This window comes from Hypanus sabinus, chromosome 12 (genome assembly GCF_030144855.1).
Source record: "Hypanus sabinus isolate sHypSab1 chromosome 12, sHypSab1.hap1, whole genome shotgun sequence".
NCBI classification, from domain to species: Eukaryota; Metazoa; Chordata; class Chondrichthyes; order Myliobatiformes; family Dasyatidae; genus Hypanus; species Hypanus sabinus.
In genome coordinates, this window is record NC_082717.1 from 86,178,762 (window position 1) to 86,200,271 (window position 21,510).

Here is a 21,510-nt window from a genome sequence, read left to right on the forward strand (position 1 = left end):
GTACCCAGCACTGACAATGAAGTGATAAAAGAGATGAAGCAGCAATAACATGTAATTTTGATATTGCTTGCTTGTTACTCCAAAGATAGACATCCAACTTCATTACAGTGGGTGGTGAGAAACACCAAACAGAAGCATAGCTGTTAGTTCAAGCTGCTGGTTTACTGCTGGAGAGGTTTGCAGAAGGATCAGCAACTGTTGGCATAAAGATGCATCAGTACCACCTCTTCAACTAATTCCACCATCAAAAACTGTGGCACCATACTGGCTCTGCAACTGTTTTAGAGTATGAATGTGCTTACAAATCTGTCCCCTGAAAGTGAACATTAAGCTTACAGCACAGAAACTGGTCATTCCCCTCAGTACAAGTATTGCACGTGAATCATCTCCCACTTATGCTATTCACCCTATCACCATGTGATTGTCCAGATTCTCCATGAATACATCTATTTCAGTAGACTTAAACAAAAAAAAACTTGGATATATTTACCAGAAAATAAACTTTAATTATACAGTGATTCAAACTTGAAAAAGAGGAATTTCCTGTTAAACAGAAACATATTCATTAAGGGAAAAAACTGCAAACGAAAAGGAAAATTGCAACAAATATCGATTTAGCCATCAATTTGCAAAGGCAAAAGGATATTCTTAAGCACATACTCCTTGGAATAAAAGGTACTTAAGTGTACAGGAAGGCAAATGGACCCAGCCCTAAAAGTTGTATCATTGATTACAAAGGGTAATACAAGAAATGGTAGTTGATGTTCATGTTATTGATCATCCTAGAGGACGAGAGTTGTTCCACTTTTATAGTCAATTTAGTAACTGTGAAGTGTGGCCATGCCATAGTGCAGTAATAGGAATGAAAGACTTGGAATCCCTCTGTGGTAGTCACAGCCAAATTATCATTGGCCTTTCTGGATACTGACAGACCTAGACACTTCTGGTATTTTCCAGTTGTCATTTCAAGGAAGTATGAATTGTGACCACTGACAAATAAATTAATTGAGAGCTTGGCTGAAAAAAGGTATGAAGTGTTGCACTGAAGGACATATAATGAAATATGTTTAAAGACACAATTTGAAATTTGGCATTTTTGCCATTTACTTTTTCCTTCCTGGACTCTTTGACTTTTTCGAGGTAGCACTTTTGTTCTTTCTTTCTTGCTCTGCTTGGAGAGCTTCCATTTCTGCAATTTCTCTTTGCTTCATTTCCTCCTCAATAAGTTTATTTCTGTATGTTTCTCTCTGTTGAAAGATGTCTTGCCGAGCTTCATCTAAAGCTGCCTGCAGTGTAAGTACAACACAATATTGAAAATTGCCATTAGTACAGAGCAATACAGGGACAAAATACTAAAAGACACCATGTAACTAGAAATCTAGATTAGTGTGATCTGCTTCATTTCATTAGAAAGAATAGAACAGTCATGTATTCCTTGAAAAATAAGAGATTGAAAGGTGCAGAGGTATATGGAAAGGCACATAGACATACACTAGAAGTTACAACACAGATCAAAAAGGGTAATATCTATAAGAAATGGTAGTTGATGGTCATGTTACTGAACATCCTAGAGGAAGGTTTTTGTTTCACAACTAGCTTTGACTTTGATCAAGCTGTTCCAATACAAATTTGGCATCTACCAGCCAAAGTAGAAAAATACCCAGAAAAAGCAGAATCCAGCCAATTACCCCATTTATTCTACTCTAAATAATAGGGGAAGTGATGGAAGTTATTGTGGGCTGAGTTAACAAGAAGCACATACTCAACATTAACCAGATAACAGAGTTCAAATTCAACTGGGGTCTCTCAGCTCAATACGCACTATGGCGTTAGGACAAAGCTGAACAAAAGTGGTTCTTCCTAATGCTAAAGCAGCATTTAATTGTGTCTGCTGAAAGAAGCCTGAGTAAAAGTGAAATCAATGAAGATCAGAAGATTGTAAACACAAGAGATTCTGCAGATGCTGGAAATTCAGAGTAACACACACAGTGTTGGAGGAATTCAGCAGGTTAGGCAGTATCTATGAAAAGGAATAATCAGTTATTTTTTTGGGCCAAGACCTTTCATCCTAATGAAGGATCTTGGTCTGAAATGTCAACTGTTTATTCCTTTCCATAGATGCTGCCTGATCTGCTAAGATCAAACGATAGGCAGGATTATAACCACAAAGAGGATCTGGGTGACTCTTGCATTACTGAGAAGGGTCATGTTGATAGAAAATGGACCAAAGTACAATTTTCCATAACAGAAATCCATGCCAATTGTTCATGTGCCAATGAAATATGAGTTGAAAAAAATTGTATGTATTTTTTCAACATGATTTCTGTGTGAGTCAGTTTTATCTGTATCTCTAATTTCTATGTAGTAATTTGTGAATTCTTTTAGGGCAGATTTCTATTATCTGACTGACACTAATGGGAGGGGTGGTCACCTGTAATGTGACTGTTCAAGATCAATCATCAGGGCATCACTGCACTCTTCAGGACAGTGTTCAAGACACAACTCTTCTCAGCTGCTTCATAATGATCTACCCCTGCAAATGGTTAGAAATGGGGATTTTTACAAAAGTTTATATTTCCAAGTCATCAGATAATGAGGCAATTCTTGTTGTCATGTAAAGAAGTTTTTATAACCTGTATATTTAATATTTCAGTAATAATTGAGTAATATTGTAAATATATTGTTTGATTAAGCATCTTTTGTTGTTTACATAATTAATTACAGGTTATATGTAAAAGTATGTGAATGGCACACATTATTACACCACCACTTCAGACATGCGCATCTCACCAAAGTCAAAACGAAACTCAGAGTAGACACATTATTCCTGGCTCAGAGTTTTTCTTTCAATTAGTTTTATGCTTTGAGTTACAAAACATAACAATAAGATTTAGACATGGACTGATAATTGTCAAATGATATTCATACCACCTTTGGGATAGAAATAACAATCTCTCATGAGATCTAGATATTCAGTGGAGTTACCATCATCATCAATATCCATTAATCAGATGATCCACTGCATTTTTCTTTTCACCATCTGCAAGGCAAGTTAAGTAAATTGCCACTTGGCTAGATGACTACAGCTTCCACATTACAAGGATGTAACAAATTCCAGAATAAAGCAGTCCATTTGATCAACACTGCACTTGTTAAATTAAATATACACTCACTACATCAATGGCAAAACATGCTCACTTTATTTGCTTTCCACAAGAGAATATCTTTTAATATCCTTTGAGATTTTAAAAAAGGGCCATAACAATACGAACAAATTACATATATACACTCTTGTACCTCTTGTTCCTAATAAAGTGGCCATTGAGTGTATGCTCTTGGTCTTCTGTGGCTGTAGCCCATCTGCTTCAAGGTTCGAAATGTTGTGTGTTCAGAGTGTTGCACACTTCTGTTACAATGCATGGTTATTTGAGTTACAGTCACCCTCCTGTCAGCTTGAACCAGCCTGGCCATTCTCCTCTGACCTCTCTCATTAATAAGGCAGTTTTGCCCACAGAACTGCTGCTCACTGGATGGTTTTTTGATTTTATGCACTATTCTTTGTAAACTCTAAAAACTTCTGTGTGTGAAAACGCCAGAAGATCAGCAGTTTCTGAGATAATCAAACCACCTCATCTGGCACAAACAATCATTCCACAGTCAAAGACACTTAGATCATATTTCTTCCCCATTCTGATGTTTGGCTTGAAGAACAACTAAAGTTCTTGATCATGTCTGCTATGTTTGTGCATTAAGTTGCTGCCACATGATTGGCTGATTAGTTATTTGCATTAATGAGCAGGTGTACCTAATAAAGTGTCACTGAGTGCATAGCAGTTTTAAAGCGCCCTGTCTCCTTATCCCCATGAGCTTTATGGATGTATTATCAAACAAAGTCTGAAACCCCAGTCATGTGAAAAGTTATTAGGAGAGATCATCAAAAGCTTGGACTCAAATATAGGATTAAATGAGAATCTAAAAAGTGAAAAGAGTGATAAGTGTTGGAGGGGTTTAGGTAAGAGAGTCTTAAGAGCCCAGCAACTGAAAGCACAGCCACCTGTGGTAGATCAATTAATACTGAAGGTGTACAAAAATCTGGAATTGGAGATGTGCAGATATTGTAGAGGTTTGTGGATGCAGAAAAAGTTGAAGGGAGATAACAGTGAAGGCACTGAAGAGTGAGGATTTTAAAACTGAGAAGATGTTTAACCAGGAAATAATAAAGGTAGGCAAACATACTGGAGGGTTGAGGCATGAAAGTGATGGTGCAAGTTAGGAAACAGGCAGTGGAGTTATGAAGGGCAAGTTTAAAAGTGTGGAAGCTAGAAGACTGGTCCAAAGTCCACTGAAGTAGTCGAGAATGATATTAACAAGTATGGTCAAAAATCTCTATTGAATAAATCCAGTAGGTAATTCAAAAAATGAAATTGCCCAGAGGATAAGAATTTGGAACTGACTACTACAACAAGTTGAGGCAAATGGCATTGATGCTTTGAAGGGCAAATTAGATAAATATATAAGAAGGAATAGATGAATAGCGGGATAATCAATAACATGTTGGGTAGATAGCCATGTTTTGTCATCTAAAGTTATGGTATACAAATCAAATATAGAATATTCATTCTTAGTACATTACACTTAAGACTTTAAGACCATAAGACATAGAAGAAGAATTAGACCATTCAGCCCACTAAGTCTTCTCTGTCTTTCCATCATGGCTGATTTATTATCTCTCTCAGCTTCATTGTCCTGCCTTCTCCCTATAGCCTTTGATGCCCTTGTGTTATATTAAATATGTTCAATATAACACAAAATCCATCCCTTCTGATCTCCCAAGTGCTGGTCCACATTTAACTTTGACCATACTGTATGCGTGGGGTGTTCATAAACCAGGTGCTCACAACTGAGAGGTCTTGTACATTATTGTCATAGGTTTATTATTGTCTCATGTACCAAGATACAGCAAAGAGCTTGTCCTACATACTGCTCATACGTAACAAGCTGTTGAACAGTTAATTTGTTGAGTGATGGGATTTTATCAGCTATTTCAAAAGGTAGCGGAAAAAGTGCAAAAGTTATTTTGATGTATGAGTCTAGAACTGTGAGATTATAAACATACAGTTGGAACTTTATTTTTGAAGATATAAAGGTTGATAGGTGACCTAAAAGAGCTTTAAAATTATGGAACTTTTTATATGGAGAAGATTGCTCCACTCATTGCAAAATCAAAAATGAGAGGAAATAACAGTTTAAGGTAAATCTGTTCTGGTAGTACTTGAAGGAGAAGTTGGGAAGATTTAAGGTAAAACTGGGTGAAATCTTGAGGAGGACAGAACAGAATGATTTGCTGATGGAGCTGGGAATAAGATGATACTGCATATGTGCAATAGAACTGCCCTAATTGCATCTCACTCACCCAGAGAAGAGGAATGGATATGTTAGAGTTAGAGTTAGAGTTGGACTACAGTTCAGCATTTAACATCATAATTCCCACAAACCTGACAGGAAGCTCAGAGACCTTGGGCTGGACCCCACCTTGCGCAACTGGATTATATAGGCAAGACAGCGACTATACTTCTTTAGGAATTAGAAGAGATTTGGTCTGTCAACAAATATGTCAAAAATTTGTACAGATGTACTGTGGAGAGCATTCTGACAGGCTGCATCACTGTCTGGTATGGTGGGGGGGGGGTGGTGGTGGCAGTGTTACTGCACTGGACTGAAAGAAGCTGCAGAGGGTTGTAAATTTAGTCATCTCCATCTTGGGTACTAGCCTACAAAGTACCCAGAACATCTTCAAGGAATGGTGTCTCAACAAGGCAACGTCCATTATTAAGGACCTCCAGCACCCCAGGCATGCCCTTTTCTCATTGTTACCATCAGGTAGGAGGTACAGAAGCCTGAAGGCACACACTCAGTGAATCAGGAACAGCTTCTTCCCCTCTGCTATCCAATTCCTAAATGGACATTACCACACTTTTTAAAAAAATATACAATATTTCTGTTTTTTGCATGATTTTAATCTATTCAATACACGTATACCATAATTGAACAATTTATTTATTTATTACCCATATTATCAACAGCAAAGAAATGCACAAGAAAATTAAAGAAATTACTGGAATTAAGAAAACCTCCTCTGCAGGATGCATAAGATCAGCAGATGGATCCATCCTAAAGTATGTGAGAGGTGGGTTCAGTATATGGAGCAGCTTTTTGAAGATAATAGAGGGGAACCCCCAGATATTAAACACCCTAATTCTGGCCCACCTATTACCAAAGAAGAAATAACTACAGCAATGAAAAGCAGGAAACATGGTAAAACCACTGGACCTGATGATATTTCAGTGGAAATGATACAAGTCCTAGAAGATCTGGGCTTAGATATTCTTTTTGACCTGTTTAATGACATATATGAGTCTGGTGTATTGCCTGACGATCTCTTGAAATCAGTGTTTATAATTCTGCCAAAAATTCCTGGAACAATTGATTGCAAAAATTATAGAACAATCAGTCTTATGAGTCACATAATAAAGATTTTGTTGAGAATTGTTCTGAGTCAAATTAAAAACAAATTAAGTCCAGAAACATCTAAACTGCAATATGAGTTTATTGAAGATAGAAGAACTAGGAACACAATTTTCATATGACGAATGCTTCAAGAAAGGGCAATTGAATATCAAAATGATGTCTTTTTATGTTTTATTGATTTCAGTAAAGCATTGGACAAAGTGCAACATGAAAAATTATTTCAAATTCTTGCTGAACTAAACATTGATGGAAGGAACCGACAACTGCTTCAAAATTTATATTGGAATCAAACGGCGGCAGTAAAAATTGATGATAATATAAGCGGTTGGACTAAAATTCAGAAAGGAGTTATACAAAGATGCGTTGCCTCACTGGAATTATTTAATATCCATAGTGAAATGATTCTCAGAGAAATAGAAGACCTAGATGGGATAAATATTGGATGTGTTAACATCAACAATATAAGATATGCAGATGATACCACCCTAATAGCACGTGCTACAGAAGACCTACAAATCCTCCTAGACAAAGTAGTACAAACAAGTGCAGATTTTGGTCTAACCATCAACTGTAAAAAAAACAAATGTATGGTAATATCAGAACAGCAGGATACTCCCAACTGCCAATTGTACATTGGTAACCAAGAGATTGAACAAAAGACCAGCTTTAATTACCTTGGTAGATTTATATCACAAGATGATAGAAGTAAAGTAGAAATAAAAAGAAGAATTGCCAGTGCCAGAACCAACTTCCAAAAAATGAAACCCATGTTTACCAACAGGCACATTTCTATGACAACAAGGCTTAGGCTACTAAAATGTTACATCTGGTCAATCTTGCTGTATGCTTCTGAAATATGGACTATAACACCAGAACTCCAAAGAAACTTAGAAGCAACAGAAATGTGGTTTCTTAGGAGAATGCTGAAAATATCATATAGAGATAGGGTAACTGATGAGACAGTACTCCAATGTGCCCATACACAAAGATCTTTACTGAGAACCTTAAATGAGAGGAAACTTGATTTTCTGGACCATGTCATCAGAAAGGGAGAAATAGAATGTCTTACATTACAAGGCTGTATGCCTGGGAAACATGGAAGAGGAAGGCAAAGAAGAAAATATATGGACATTGTGAAAGAACTAACAAATCTAAATGTGCGAAATATCATTGACGCTGTAAGGGATCGTTTGATATGGAGAGCCATGTTCGTGCAAGGCACATTAAGAAGAAGAAGAAGAAGAAGAAGAAGAAGAAGAAGAAGAAGAAGAAGAAGAAGAAGAAGAAGAAGATTTATTTATTATTAATATTTTATTCTGTGCTTTTTCTTCTATATTATGCATTGCATTGAATTGCTGCTGCTAAGTTAACAAATTTCATGACACATGCCAGTGATAATAAACCTGATTCTGATTCTGGATCCTGGACTTCCTATCTGTTCACTGACAGGTGGTAATGATGGACTCCCTTATCTCTGCCTCTCTGATCTCAATACAGTGCTCCCCGAGGGTTGTGTCCTGAGTCCCCTCCTCTACTCCCTTTACACCCATGACTGTGCTGCCACACACAACTCCAACTGCTGATCAAATTTGCAGATGACACAACATTGATGGGCCTTATTTCTAGCGGTGATGAGACAGCCTTCAGAGCAGAGGTTAACACCCTGATGCAGTGGTGTCAAGATAACAAACTCACCCTCAATGTCCAAAAAAACAGGAGGAACAGAGATAGGCTCAGCCCAATCAACTTCAATGGGATTGCAATTGAGAGGATGAGTAATTTCAAGTTCCTCGGTCTACACATCACCAAAGATCTCACTGGGACTGTACACACTGGCACTAGGGCAAAACAAAAAGCACAACAGCATCTCTTCCACCTCAGGCGACTGAAGAAGTTCGGCATGAACCCACAAATCCTTCTATAGGCACACCATTGAGAGCATCCTGGCTGGCTATATCACCCTCTGGTACAGGAACTGCACCAATCTTGATTGTTGTGCACTCCAGAGTGGTACAGACAGCCCAGTGCATTTGTGAACATGAACCTCCCTCCAATGAGGACACATACATCAGCAGGTGCGTAAAGAAGTCCTGGAAGATCATCAGGGACACCAGTCACTCCAACCATTAACAGTTTCAGCTGCTTTCATCTGGCAAACAGTACTGCAGCATTAAAGCCGGGACCAACAGGTTACAGGACAGCTTCTTTCTACAGGCCATTAGATTTATAGTTGCACATGCGTTATTGGTGGAAAATATTGGCCATTAGACTGTGAGGAACTCACTGCTTCTTTAAAAGAGGTGAAAAAAGAGGGGAAATTGAAGCAGGAGTAGGCCTCAGGTCTGCCCTGCCAGTCAAAAGGATCATGGATGATCATGTGTTTTGTCATCTTTGCACCACAATTACCATATTCCCAGGTCCACTTAGGATCTAAACTGCAATCAGTTTCAAGTTTGAATAGCATTATATCTATTGAATGGAAAGGTCCTAAATCCAGTTTAAACTTACATCATGAAGGACATATCTCTGACTGTTTGTATCACACCTTGTATTGCAAAGGAATATCAAAGTAGATTTTATGTTTAACTACGAGGGGTGATTGGTAAGTTCGTGGCCTAAGGTAGAAGGAGTCAATTTTAGAAAACCTAGCACATTTACTTTTCACCATAGTCCCCTCCTACATTTACACACTTAGTCTAGTGGTCGTGGAGCATACGGATCTTGGACCTCCAGAAAGTGTCCACAGCAGGGGTGATTGATAAGTTCGTGGCCCGGGTTAGAAGGAGATGAGTTATACTGCTCTCGTTACAGGCACATGTAGGTCAACTCTTTGAGTGATTATGCAGAAAGTTTAAATTTAATAACTCATTTCCTTTACTGTAGGCCACAAACTTATCAATCACCCCGCTGTGGACACTTTCTGGAGGTCCAAGATCCGTATGCTCCACGACCGTTGGACTAAGTGTGTAAATGTAGGAGGGGACTATGTTGAAAAATAAATGTGCTAGGTTTTCTAAAATTGACTCCTTCTACCTTAGGCCACAAACTTCCTCTGACACATACCCACACTCACAAACTGCAGGGGTTCAAGAAGACAGCTCTTCTCAAGGGCATTTAGGGATGGGCAATTAAATGCTTGATGTACTATCAACAACTCCAAAAGACTGGAAGTAGAGTAAATACTGAAAGGCTTTTATTAGCAGTAAAACGGAGCACGTCCATGCCGGATGACTGCCCTGGACTGTGGGAGGAGCAGTGACACCATCACCTTTATCCAGGGGTCTGTGGGAGGAGCCACAGGAGCAGTCTGCAGAGGGGTGTGTCCAGACAGATATACATGGTTTACCACAATGCTGGCTCATTCTGCAGAACTCATAATCATTGAATAAATAAAATTGCTGTAACATGGTAGGAATTTTCTAGTTTGCGAAGTATTTTTGGAATAAATTACATCACCTGCAGATCCTCATACATCTGCAGCTGCTTTGCCTTCAGTTGACGCCGTGTCTGTCTTTCTCTCTCCCGCTGCTCAAAGACTATCTTTCGCTTCTGACGGAAATTGTGAATTTCTTCTGTCTTAATCTTCTCTTGTTCTTCAATAATTTTTTCATTTTGCAGAATTGGTTCAGGTAGAGTTGACCTGTTGAAATTTGAACAATTCATACATGCCTCAAGTATTACCTACTTGGATTACTACCTGTGAATTGAAAGGGATTCTGGGTGGATGCATTGATTTGATTTTATAAGCACCTTTGTCACAATTAGAGCCACAGATAAATTAATCCATCTTGTGCTGGCTTTTTGAAAGAGCTATCCAATTAATTACTTTTGACAACTGACCCCCACCCACACAATTTTGTGCTATTGTAAATGGTGGCACAGTGAGCAGCCATTAGTGCTACTGCACTAATCTCCAGCAGCCCGTGTTCACTCCAGGCCTTTGTGCTATCTGTGTGAAGTTTGCACGTTATCCCTGTGACTTCATTCCCTTGGATGCTCCTTCTTCCTCCCATATCCAAAAGATATAAAGGTGGGGAAGTTAATTGGCAGTTGTAAATTACACCTTGTGTGTGGGTGAGAGCTAGAGTCAGGGGTGTGAAGAGAGTTCATGGGAATGAGGAGAGAATAAAAATGGAAGTAGAGTAAATGGGTGCTTGGCCCATGAAGGGCAGAAGGGTCTGTTCTAGGCTATATGGACTGTATCCAGGTGAACTGCAATAAAAGCCAACTCTGGGTTGTTTTGGGTTACTTCAGAAGTTTGACTCTACACTTCTTGGAGAGTTCTACCTTTAGCATTTGATCCCACTCCTGCATGAGCTCCATACCCAATGCATGGCGATGCTCCTTTTAGAGAAAATTTAGATCAAGTTGTCCAGGGAGCATCAATTATTGGACACTCCTAGGTTATCTGAGTTTTACTGACACAGCATTGGATTGGATATCCTATAAGATAAAAATGATACCTTTGATCCTAAAGGATCACTTATTACCCTGTACATCTCACCCATTAGTGTTCTTCACATTGCATAAGGCCCAGGATCTGACCAACTGGCTCTCCAATGGTTTGGAACCCCTGACCCTCAGTCCTAGGCCTACAGTCTTATCCATGAACTGATCAACAATTGGTTCAGTCTTCCAAACTATTTATTCCGTTAAGCTGTCCCCAACCTTCCTCTTTCATCATCTCACCACTTAATTCATCACTATCACCCACCCTTCTTGCAGACCCCATCCAAGCCTGAATCTTTCCTGCAGGACACACCCACCCCACCACATTATTCCTCCTGACCATTTAACCTTCTCACTGCCCTATTCCAGAACTTGATTGAGCCAACACAGCAGATTGCCTGGGGACATTTGACCATGCACTATGTTGTGGAACCATTTCTTGGTTTAATAACATCATCACTCTCTACCAACCACCCAACTCCAATTCCCAGATCTTGGCTTGTTACCAGTACCATTTTAACTAGAAACATGAGTACTTCTCTTTCATTTGTATTGAAGTCCTGCAACAAATCCTTGCTTGAACATCTATTTGAAGGCTCTAGAACTTCCAAAAAGGGATATTTGCACTGCACATTTCACTCCTAGAAGGTGATGGGTTTCCTAAGAATGCCTGCAAAGCTCTGGCATTGTAATATTGTTTTTTTCAGGCATGAAAAGATAAAGGGGCCTTTTGTCAATCAGCTAGAAATGGCTCAGGTACAGATCATGGATTTTTGTGTCAGAAAGCCCACAGAAAGTGGTTGATACAGACCGGTCCATCTCAGGCAAAGCCCTCACCACAATTAAGCACACTTACAAGGACCATTGCCATAAGAAAGCAGATCTATCATCAGTGACTCCTAGCATCCAGACCACGTTCTCTTACTGCAGGAAGAACAGGAGCCTTAGGTCCCACACTACCAGGTTCAGGAAAACTTTACTCTACAACCATCAGGCTTCTGAACCAATGTGGATAATTTTACTCACCTCAATTCCGAATAGATTTTACAACCTACAGACTTGCTTTCAAGGACTCTACAACTTAGGTTCTCAGTATTATGTTTATATATGGACAGTTTGTCTTCTTTTGCACAGTGTTTTGTCAGTCTTTGTTTATGTTAAGTTTTCATAAATTCTATTTTCCTTAAATGCCTCTATGAAAAGGAATCTTAATGCATTGACTATTGCCATCTCAGTAATCTGATGGCCATGTGCCCAGGAGTTATGATGGACTAAGAGGAGAACTGTTCCCTTCTGTCTCACTTGAACTGGTGAAGACTGTCAAAATTTTTAGACCCCGATATTTAACAGTAATTGGGAAGGTAAGTGGACTTCTCTTATTTGGATGATGCTTGAATAAATGGGTTGCACTTTCATCAGTCATATCAACTTCACTCGAGGGTGATGTGTGGCTAGGTATAGCTCAAATACCATCTATAAATTTGCTGATGATACAACCATTGTTGGTAGAATCTCAGGTGGTGACGAGCGGGCATACAGGAGTGAGATATGGCAATTAATGGAATGGTGCTGCAGCAACAACCTGGCACTCAACATCAGTAAGACGAAAGAGCTGATTGTGGACTTCAGGAAGTGTAGGATGAAGGGACATGTACCAATCCTCATAGAGGGATCAGAAGTGGAGAGAGTGAGCAGCTTCAAGTTCTTGAGTGTCAAGATCTCTGAGGATTTAGCCTGATCCCAACATAATGATGTAGTTATAAAGAAGGCAAGACAGTGGCTATACTTAGTTAGGAGTTTGAAGAGATTTGGCATGTGAACAAATACACTCAAAAACTTCTATTGTTGTACCATGGAGAGCATTCTGACAGGCTGCATTGCTGTCTGGTATGGAGTGGCTATAGAACAGGACTGAAAGAAGCTGCAGAAGGTTGTAAATCTAGTCAGTTCCATCTTGGGCACTAGCCTACAAAGTACCCAGGACATCTTCGGGGAGCGGTGTCTCAGAAAGGCAGTGTCCATTAAGGACCCCCAGCACCCAGGAAGTGCCCGTTTCTCACTGTTACCATTACAGAAGCCTGAAGGCACACACTCATCGATTCAGGAACAGCTTCTTCCCCTCTGCCATCCGATTCCTAAATGGACATTGAAGGTTTGGACATGACCTCATTTTTTTTTAATATACAATATTTCTGTTTTTGCACATTTTTAAATCTATTCAATATATGTAATTGATTTACTTGCTTATTTATTATTATGTTTTATTTATTATTTTTTTCTAGATTAGATTATGTACTGCATTGACCTGCTGATTCTAAGTTAACAAATTTCATGTCACATGCCGGTGATAATAAACCTGATTCTGATTCTGAATAACAGGTGCCACTATCAGCATAAAGAATCACTGGCCAAACAACTCTAATTATGTACTTAAGTTCTTGATGTTTACAACTTACAGTTACTATTCTATAGATTTGCTAAGTGTGCCCACAGAAAAGAATCAGAATCTCAGGGTTGGATGTGGTGACATGTATGTACCCATAATAAATTTTACTTTGAATTTAAGTACCTGATATACTGGGTCCACTTCATTGGTTTAATAATATCATCAGCAACTTGTGAATTTCTGTCAGCAGCTGAGGACTGAGTTTCTTGAACATCCTGCGGAATGACTACAAAGTACAAATGCCATGTCAGGTTGACAAATGACTAACTTTAAAGATATAGGCCCTTCTGACCCACCGATATGCATACTGCTCCTATACTGCGTCTCAGTTCTCCTCTGTTATATTTTGATTTAAATATACTGCAGCTGTGGTCAGAATATACAACTTTTGAGTCTGCTATCTTTCATCAAAAGATTTAAATTTAGTAAGTTAATGAATTCTTCTTATAATTGCTCAATATTGATAAATTAACATCCCAGACAAATTTTGTGATTTGCAATGAGAATAATTTTGAATCATATAAGATTTATGGACATTATTAAAGTTCTGAAAGTACATTTAACCATGTAACATGCACACTTCACAAAATGCCATGGGACTGATCATGTAGACAGGAAGGATAACAGTTTGTGCAAGTTACACGTACGAATGACGTACCTGCAGAAATCAAACAATTCCAAATGAAACTTCCAGTGTTTACCTTTGTAATAGTGCAGAGGTTTAGGAAGTCTAGTGAATATAAAAGTTTTGAACTTCTAACCAGCTGATAGATAGATTCTCACTGACTTTGCTCTGGTGCTGGACTCCTGAGTTAGTATAACAGTGTTAATTTCCTGCATCTTCACAATAGTTTCACTAGGAAACCTGCCCTCTGAAATCACAATAATGTTCAGTCACTCTATCCATTTCAATGGAAAGGAACAGTTGTAAGGGAGAAAGGTATATTTTGGATTTTATTTTAATTAAATTAATTTAAATGCATTTTAAGTGCTTTAATTGTTTTTTTAATTTTTGAACAATTAAATGAAATAGTGTAATCAACTCTATTTTTTGGATGACATTTTATTTGTTAATTTATTTGTGGTAATATTACTTCATGTATTATAAGTGTGAGTTATAGGCACTGTGTTTGGAACCTCATTTTGTTTGGTGGTATACAGATGAATGACAATAAACTGAACCTGATCTGTTTTAGCAAGGCAGCAAAATGTGTTAACAGAGTCCATGGTTGAGAGTCCGGTTTTCATTATGGACTGAGCTCTCTGCAATTTCTTGCAGTCTCGGGTAAAGCAGATGCTGTATTCGCTGTGAGCATCTGGATAGGATGTGTTCTGCGGGGCATCTATAAAAACTGGTGAGGGGGGACATGATGAATTTCCTTATACTTCTGAGAAATTAGAGGTGCTGGTGTGCTTTCTTGGCTATGCGTCCATGCAGTTGCCCAGAACAAGCTATTGGTGATTCCTACACCTAGGTACTTCAAACTCATGCTGCTGTGTTACCTGTTGCAGCCACGCAGGAGAGGAGATGCCAGAAGTAGTGTGGGAAAGAGCAGAGACCTCTTGTGGGTGTGCTGGAGTGTGCTTGATGAGGAACTGCTCTGTGCTTGTTCTTGCAGAACTGTGGCTCCAGAACAACATCCCATGCACCATCAACCTACCAGCCATGCCATTCAGGGACATGGCTGTTTTTTTTTACTGTGACTGTATGTTTTTCTGCTGTCAACTCTATGTGCTGTGTGCAGTTGGTATTGTGTTTTGCATTTTGGCTCTGGAGGAACACTATTTTGTTTGGCTGTATTCATGGGTATTTTTGACTGACAATTAAACTTGAACTTAATTTTAATCTTAATTTTACTGGTTTTGTCAACTGGTTTAGGCTGGGGGCTTGTCTAATGTAGTTGACAAAACATTCCCTTGTGTTTTATAGTCAGAAGGCCTTAAGCTGTTCAGAGCTGAATGGACCAAAAATTTCCCTACAGGAGATACGTTAAAGATAAGAGCAATTTAGCAGTTAGGTGGATAATAAGCATGGAAATACTCCAAATACTCCAAGGAAATCCCAGACCCTTATTAAGAACTTTCCCCAGAACCCCAAGGATACACTTCTGATTTAGGTATGTAGCTTCCATGATGTAGATCATCATCAATTCATTACTAAAATGGCAGATTCTTCAAGTGGGAGTGTTGATTTTACTGTGACATTACAGGAATAAAAAAAGTCTTGTAATTACAATAGTCTTTCAAAGCTGCAGATGGGTAGTTCATGAAGTGGTTACTTTTTCTGCCAGTTCTGCTGGGGTTTCTATTGGTGCCTGATAGGGTGGTTAGAATATCTCAGAAACTGCTGATCGTCTGGAATTTTCATGCACAACAGTCTCTAGAGTTTACAGAGAATAGTATGAGAATCAAAAAACAGGTAACACAACAGTTCTCTCAGTGAAAATGCCTTGTTAATGAGAGAGTTGGGGAGAATGGCCAGACTGGTTCAAGCCGACAGAAAGGTGACAGTAACTCAAATAATCACGTGTTACAACAGTGGTGTGCAGAAGACCATCACCATACAGAAATACACACGGTGACCTATTAGGTATCTGTTGTATCTTATGAAGTGGCTACTTGGTGTATTTCCATTGTCTTAACATCCTTGCTGTAGGTCTCAGAGCACATGGGAGGGCAAGGAACTTTGTTGACCAACAAACACAGAGGAAGGATTGGCACAATTATTTCTTATCTTGTGTTTCTAACAGAATGTAGTTATACCTAAAAAGAAAAGGAAAATACTGTAGAATTCTGATCCAAAACTTCTCCACCTATCATCTTTCTGGCACTTTCTAAATCCAAATTCCAGAATACTCAGTCTTCAACAGACGTATTGTTGAAAGTATCCTGATTGGTTGCATCATGGTCTGGTTTGGCAATTCAAACGCACAGAATGTAAGAAACTATAGAGAGTAGCGGACTCTGCTACACATCCCTTCCCACCATTGGTACTATCTACAGGAAGTACTGCCTTAAGAAGGTGATATCTATCATAAAAGATCTCCACTATTCAGGTCATGCCCTCTTCATGCAATTACCATCAGCAGGAGGTACCAAAGACTGAAATCCCACACCACCAGATTCAACAACAGCTACTTCCCTTCAACCATTCAACTCTTGAACCAACACCCAACACTACCACTGTAATTTAACAACACCATGATCACTTTTATCTCTTTGCACTGTAAGTATTTTTTGTTCTTATTGGGTTCCTTATTGTAAAAATTGTGAATAAGTTGTCTAATTTAAGCTTTTCTTGTGAATGCTGTTTATATGATACTATCTGCCTGTGATGTTACTGGCAAGTTTTTCATTGCTCCTGTGCATTCATGTACTTCGGTATATGGCAATAAACAACTTTCACTTTGCTGTGTCAAACACAAATCTCACTTTAGGACTACAACTGGTCCATGAGAAATCTTGGTCAAGGGTGCATTTCTGGTTTCCATCAATACTAATATAATGCTCCAGTGTCTGAGTTTTGCTTTATGTTATCAAATGATATTTTGGAGTGGATATTTTTCTAAACTGCTCTTTTTAAAATAGAACTATAGAACATTACAGCACAGAAACAGACCTTTTGGCCCTTCTTGGCTGTGCTGTGCCCTTCTGTCTAGTCCCACTGACCTGCACCTGGAGCATATCCCTCCATACACCTCTCATCCGTGTACCTGCCCAAGTTTTTCTTAAATGTTAAAAGTGAGCCCGCATTTACTACTTTCTCTGGCAGCTCATTCCACACTCCCACCACTCTCTGTGTGAAGAAGCCCCCCACTAATGTTTCCTTTAAACTTTTCTCCCTTCACCCTTAACCCATTTCCTCTGGTTTTTTTCTCCCCTAGCCTCAGTGGAAAAAGCCTGCTTGCATTCACTCTATCTATACCTTTCATAATTTTATATATCACTATCAAATCTCCCCTCATTCTTCTACGCTCCAGGGAATAAAGTCCTATCCTATTCAACCTTTCTCTGTAACTCTGTTTCTCAAATCCCAGCAACATCCTTGTAAACCTTCTCTGCACTCTTTCAACCTTATTAATATCCTTCCTGTAATTTGGTACCAAAACTGCACACAGTACTCCAAATTTAACCTCACCAATGCCTTATACAACCTCACCATAACATGCCAACTCCTATACTCAATACTTTGATTTATTAAGGCCAGTGTACCAAAAGGTCCCTTGACTACCTTATCTATCTGTGATGCCACTTTTAGGGAATTATGTATCTGTTTTCCCAGGTCCCTCTGTTCTACTGCACTCCTCAGTGCCCTACCATTTACCTTGTATGTTCTACTTTGGTTTTTCCTTACAAAGTGCAATACCTCACACTTTTCTGTATTAAATTCCATCTGCCATTTTTCAGCCCATTTTTCCAGCTGATCCAAATCCCTCTGCAAGCTTTGAAAACCTTCCTCACTGTCCACTACACTTCCAATCTTTGTATCATCAGCAAATTTGCTGATCCAATTTACCACATTATCATCCAGGTCATTGATATAGATGACAAATAACAAATCTATTAAGATGGAATCTCTTGTGCATTTACAACAGTTATTAGTATTTCAGGTCATTTGAAATTTAACTTAAAGTGCTAATCTGTTGAACTGCATTATCAGGGTAGATGGAATATCACATAGAAACAATGTTTAGATCCCATTTTGAATTCTGAGCTTGTCTCTGGGCACCACACCCCCCTCGCCCCACTTGGGCAGGATCCACTGGACTGAAAGTGTTAAATTGCAAGTTTAACTTGTATAATCTAGGACTGTATGCCCTTCAGTAAAGATGATTAGCAGTAATAACATAGAATTATTGAAGATTTTTAAAGAAGGTATATAAAGGTATTTGATAAGATCTATAAAGAAATACATATTTCTTTAGTTGCAGAACAAATGGGCAAAGCTCTAAAATGTAGCTGGACCCAGACCATTAAGGGGAGCTGTCACATGAAAGGGAGTGGGAACCTGGAACATGTTCTCCTAGGACAATGGTATGGCTAAGTTACTTGAAAATTTCTTAACTGAGACTGATAGAATTGTGTCATATGAAGATATCAAAGGACAACTGGGGGATGAGTTAAGAATCAAGTCAACAAAGGACTGACTGAATCGCAAAAGGTGGCTTGAAATACAGAATGAGTTACTACTAATCTCAAATGATATACCTGTGGATGGTATTCCCTTCAATTCTGCAGCTTGGCTGTTCATTTCAGAACCATCCTCATTAATAATTTCTTCTTGCTTCTCACCGATGCTCTGGAGAGTTACATTTGTTGCATTGTTATTCAGTACATGCAGACGGAGTTGTAAGGCCTGGGAGACAATGGACACAAAATTATTTCTAAATGAGTTGTTCAAAATTGTATTTTTGTAATTTCATTTCTGAAAAATATTAACAAAATGCAAATATATTTGAAAGGGTTTTCAACGTGCAATGCACATGATTTAAATGAAGGATACTGTGAGTAAATTAAAAGCTCTTTCTAGTGGGACATCAGTCAGTATCCAGAGAACAGAGAGTTAAGATAATTACAAGGAGCTGAGGGAAGATGTGAACATCTTTTGCCCACTTGTTATAATTTGCAAAGGGCTGTAGAAGCAGATTCAGTAGTAGTTTTTGGGAGGTAGATGGTGAAATGGTAGAGGCTTCAGGAAAGAGAACGATAATGAGACTAGTTTTATAACTAGTTTCAAAGTGAATAGTTTTCCTTTTTTCATAGGATTTCAAACAGGTAATATGTCAGTAAGTCACTTGGTCGATCTTAACATCAGCCTGCATCCTCACTGCACCAATTTGCTCTTGACTGGGCAGTTAGGGTAAAAATTAATGTCAGTATCTCTAGCAATACTGAATTTCATTATTACAGCATTGAATTCTATAATATTACCAAACTGATACTCAGGGAGGATAACTCCACACCTATTTACTATGCTGTAAGCTTCAGAAGTACAACAATTTCATCAAAGTGGTCTATCATGATTCTGGCAAATAAACGTAGGAAGACAGAAGCCTTCCTGTGCATTAAACGGCAACTCCTTTGCTTGCATCTTTGGAAACAGCTCTATTTCCATCTTTGATATCTCTGTTTTTCCCTGTCACGATTCTTTTGAAGTCTGTGACCTGGAGTTACACGCAGACTTTGGTTCTTTGCAAAAATAGGACCCGTTCTCGGGGTTTCAGGACCGGCTGCTGTTGTTCGGCATGCCAAGGGCTCGGCCTGAGAGTTCAGCTCGAATTTGAAAGCCTGAGATCTTGGAGCTCTGGAGACAGGCAGAGTCATGGCAGGAGACTCGTGTGTCATTGGGGAGGCCAGAAAATCTTTCGCTGTGGGCCTGAAGACTCTAGATCTTTGCAATCTTTGGTCACAGAGCTTGTAAAAAGTGACAAAATGGACTTCTTAACATTGTAAGCCAGTGGGTTGTTGTTATGTCTCCCGCTCGCTGTGAAAAGTGGGACACCTCCCTCTCCCTTATTAGGGAGAGGGAGAACCTGTGGTTTGTCCAATGCCTGATGAAATGTGATAGTCTTTGGGGTAACTGTAAGGTCTGTGTCTTTTCTATCACCTAGCTCACACTTGTGCTTGGTAGCAGGTGTGCTTTTTTTGCTGGGGGGAGGGGGATTGTTGCTTGCTGCTGCTTATGCGCAGGAGGGGGAGCTGGGGGGACTTCGGGGTTCTCACGTTTAACTGGTGTTCATTCTTTGGAGTACTTCTCTGTTTTTGTGGATGTTTGTGAAGAAAAAGCATTTCAGGATGTATATTGTATACATTTCTCTGACATTAAATTGGACCTTTGAACCTTCTATAATCATGGTGTCAATTCTTAAATAATATATCCACATTCATACAATTAGAGCTAAATCCACACTGTCACATCAATATTGTGTCCTAGGCTTTATTCCAACAACTTCTTTACATGCTCAGCACTAGGTAATTTTGCATAAACACCTTTTTGACTTATATCTTTAGGTTAAGTTCGATTCTCATAAGATATAAACCTACATGGCAGAAAAACACAAGAATTATCGTAGCTTGAAATTTAAATTAATTTCTGAACCCAAGTTAAAGAAACAATTTGATTCCTTTGTATCTTTTGAAAGAGTTTCTTTGATTTCACTCATTATTAACATTATGAGCTGAGTCCCATGACCATGTTATTCTTGACAAACTTTTCTACAGGAGTGGTTTGCCAGTGCCTTCTTCTGGGCAGTGTCTTTACAAGATGAGTGACATCAACCATTATCAATACTCTTGAGATTGTATGCCTGGTGTTATCAGTCGCATAACCAGGACTCGTGATATGGACTAGCTGCTCATTCTGCCATCCACCACCTGCTCCCATGGCTTTACGTGACCCTGATCGGGGGCTAAGCAGGTGCTACACCTTGCCCAAGGGTGACCTGCAGGCTAGCAGAGGGAAGGAGCACCTTACACCTTCATTGGTAGAGACGTATCTCCATCCCACCATCCCACTTCACCAGATGATGCACAACATTACTTACAGGCAATTCTATCTCCTTTTTATAACAAGTATAATGAAATGATAATACAGCACTTTTGAACTGTATACTGGAAATGATGTAGCCAACTGATACATGCTAAGAATCTACAAATATCTTTAGCAGAGTGAAATGTTCCATAAATACTTCAGAGAAACATTTGCAAAATTGTTTGGAGATATTGTGATTGGTGATCAAAAATCCAGTTTAAAAACTGTGTTATAAAGATTGTCTTAAAGGATGAGTGATAAAAGCAAACAGGTAGATCTACAAACAGAATTCCAGGCTTAGAGGAATGACTGGAGTATTGAAAATCATCGGTGGACTTGGCAGACCTTGTTGAACAGTTCAGGGACAGGGCTGAAAAAGGATCTAGTGCTTTTCTGGTGTATATGATGAATAAGCTCTTCTTGAGCTACTGATGTTTCAATGACAAACTCTGTTCTCCTCATTAGGGATGATGACTAGGCATGTCTAGTCGGTATCCAGCATAGGTGGTGTTGTGGTGACCCACTTTCCAGCCCACTCGAACCGGCTCACAAAATG

General features: G+C 39.0%; 1 protein-coding gene across 2 annotated transcripts in view; it reads right to left on the reverse strand.

The window, feature by feature from the left end:
• Positions 1 to 395: 395 nt before the first annotated feature.
• Positions 396 to 21,510, reverse strand: part of adgb (androglobin) — a 226,354-nt gene continuing 205,239 nt past the window's right edge. For both annotated transcript variants that reach the window (XM_059986363.1, XM_059986362.1), the window contains exons 33-36: positions 18,632 to 18,779; positions 13,547 to 13,649; positions 9,985 to 10,168; positions 396 to 1,286 (exon numbers count right to left, since the gene is read on the reverse strand). In XM_059986363.1, coding sequence (XP_059842346.1) covers positions 1,104 to 1,286; positions 9,985 to 10,168; positions 13,547 to 13,649; positions 18,632 to 18,779 — 618 coding nt within the window. In that variant the 3' untranslated portion in view covers positions 396 to 1,103. The remainder of the gene's footprint in view (positions 1,287 to 9,984; positions 10,169 to 13,546; positions 13,650 to 18,631; positions 18,780 to 21,510) is intronic.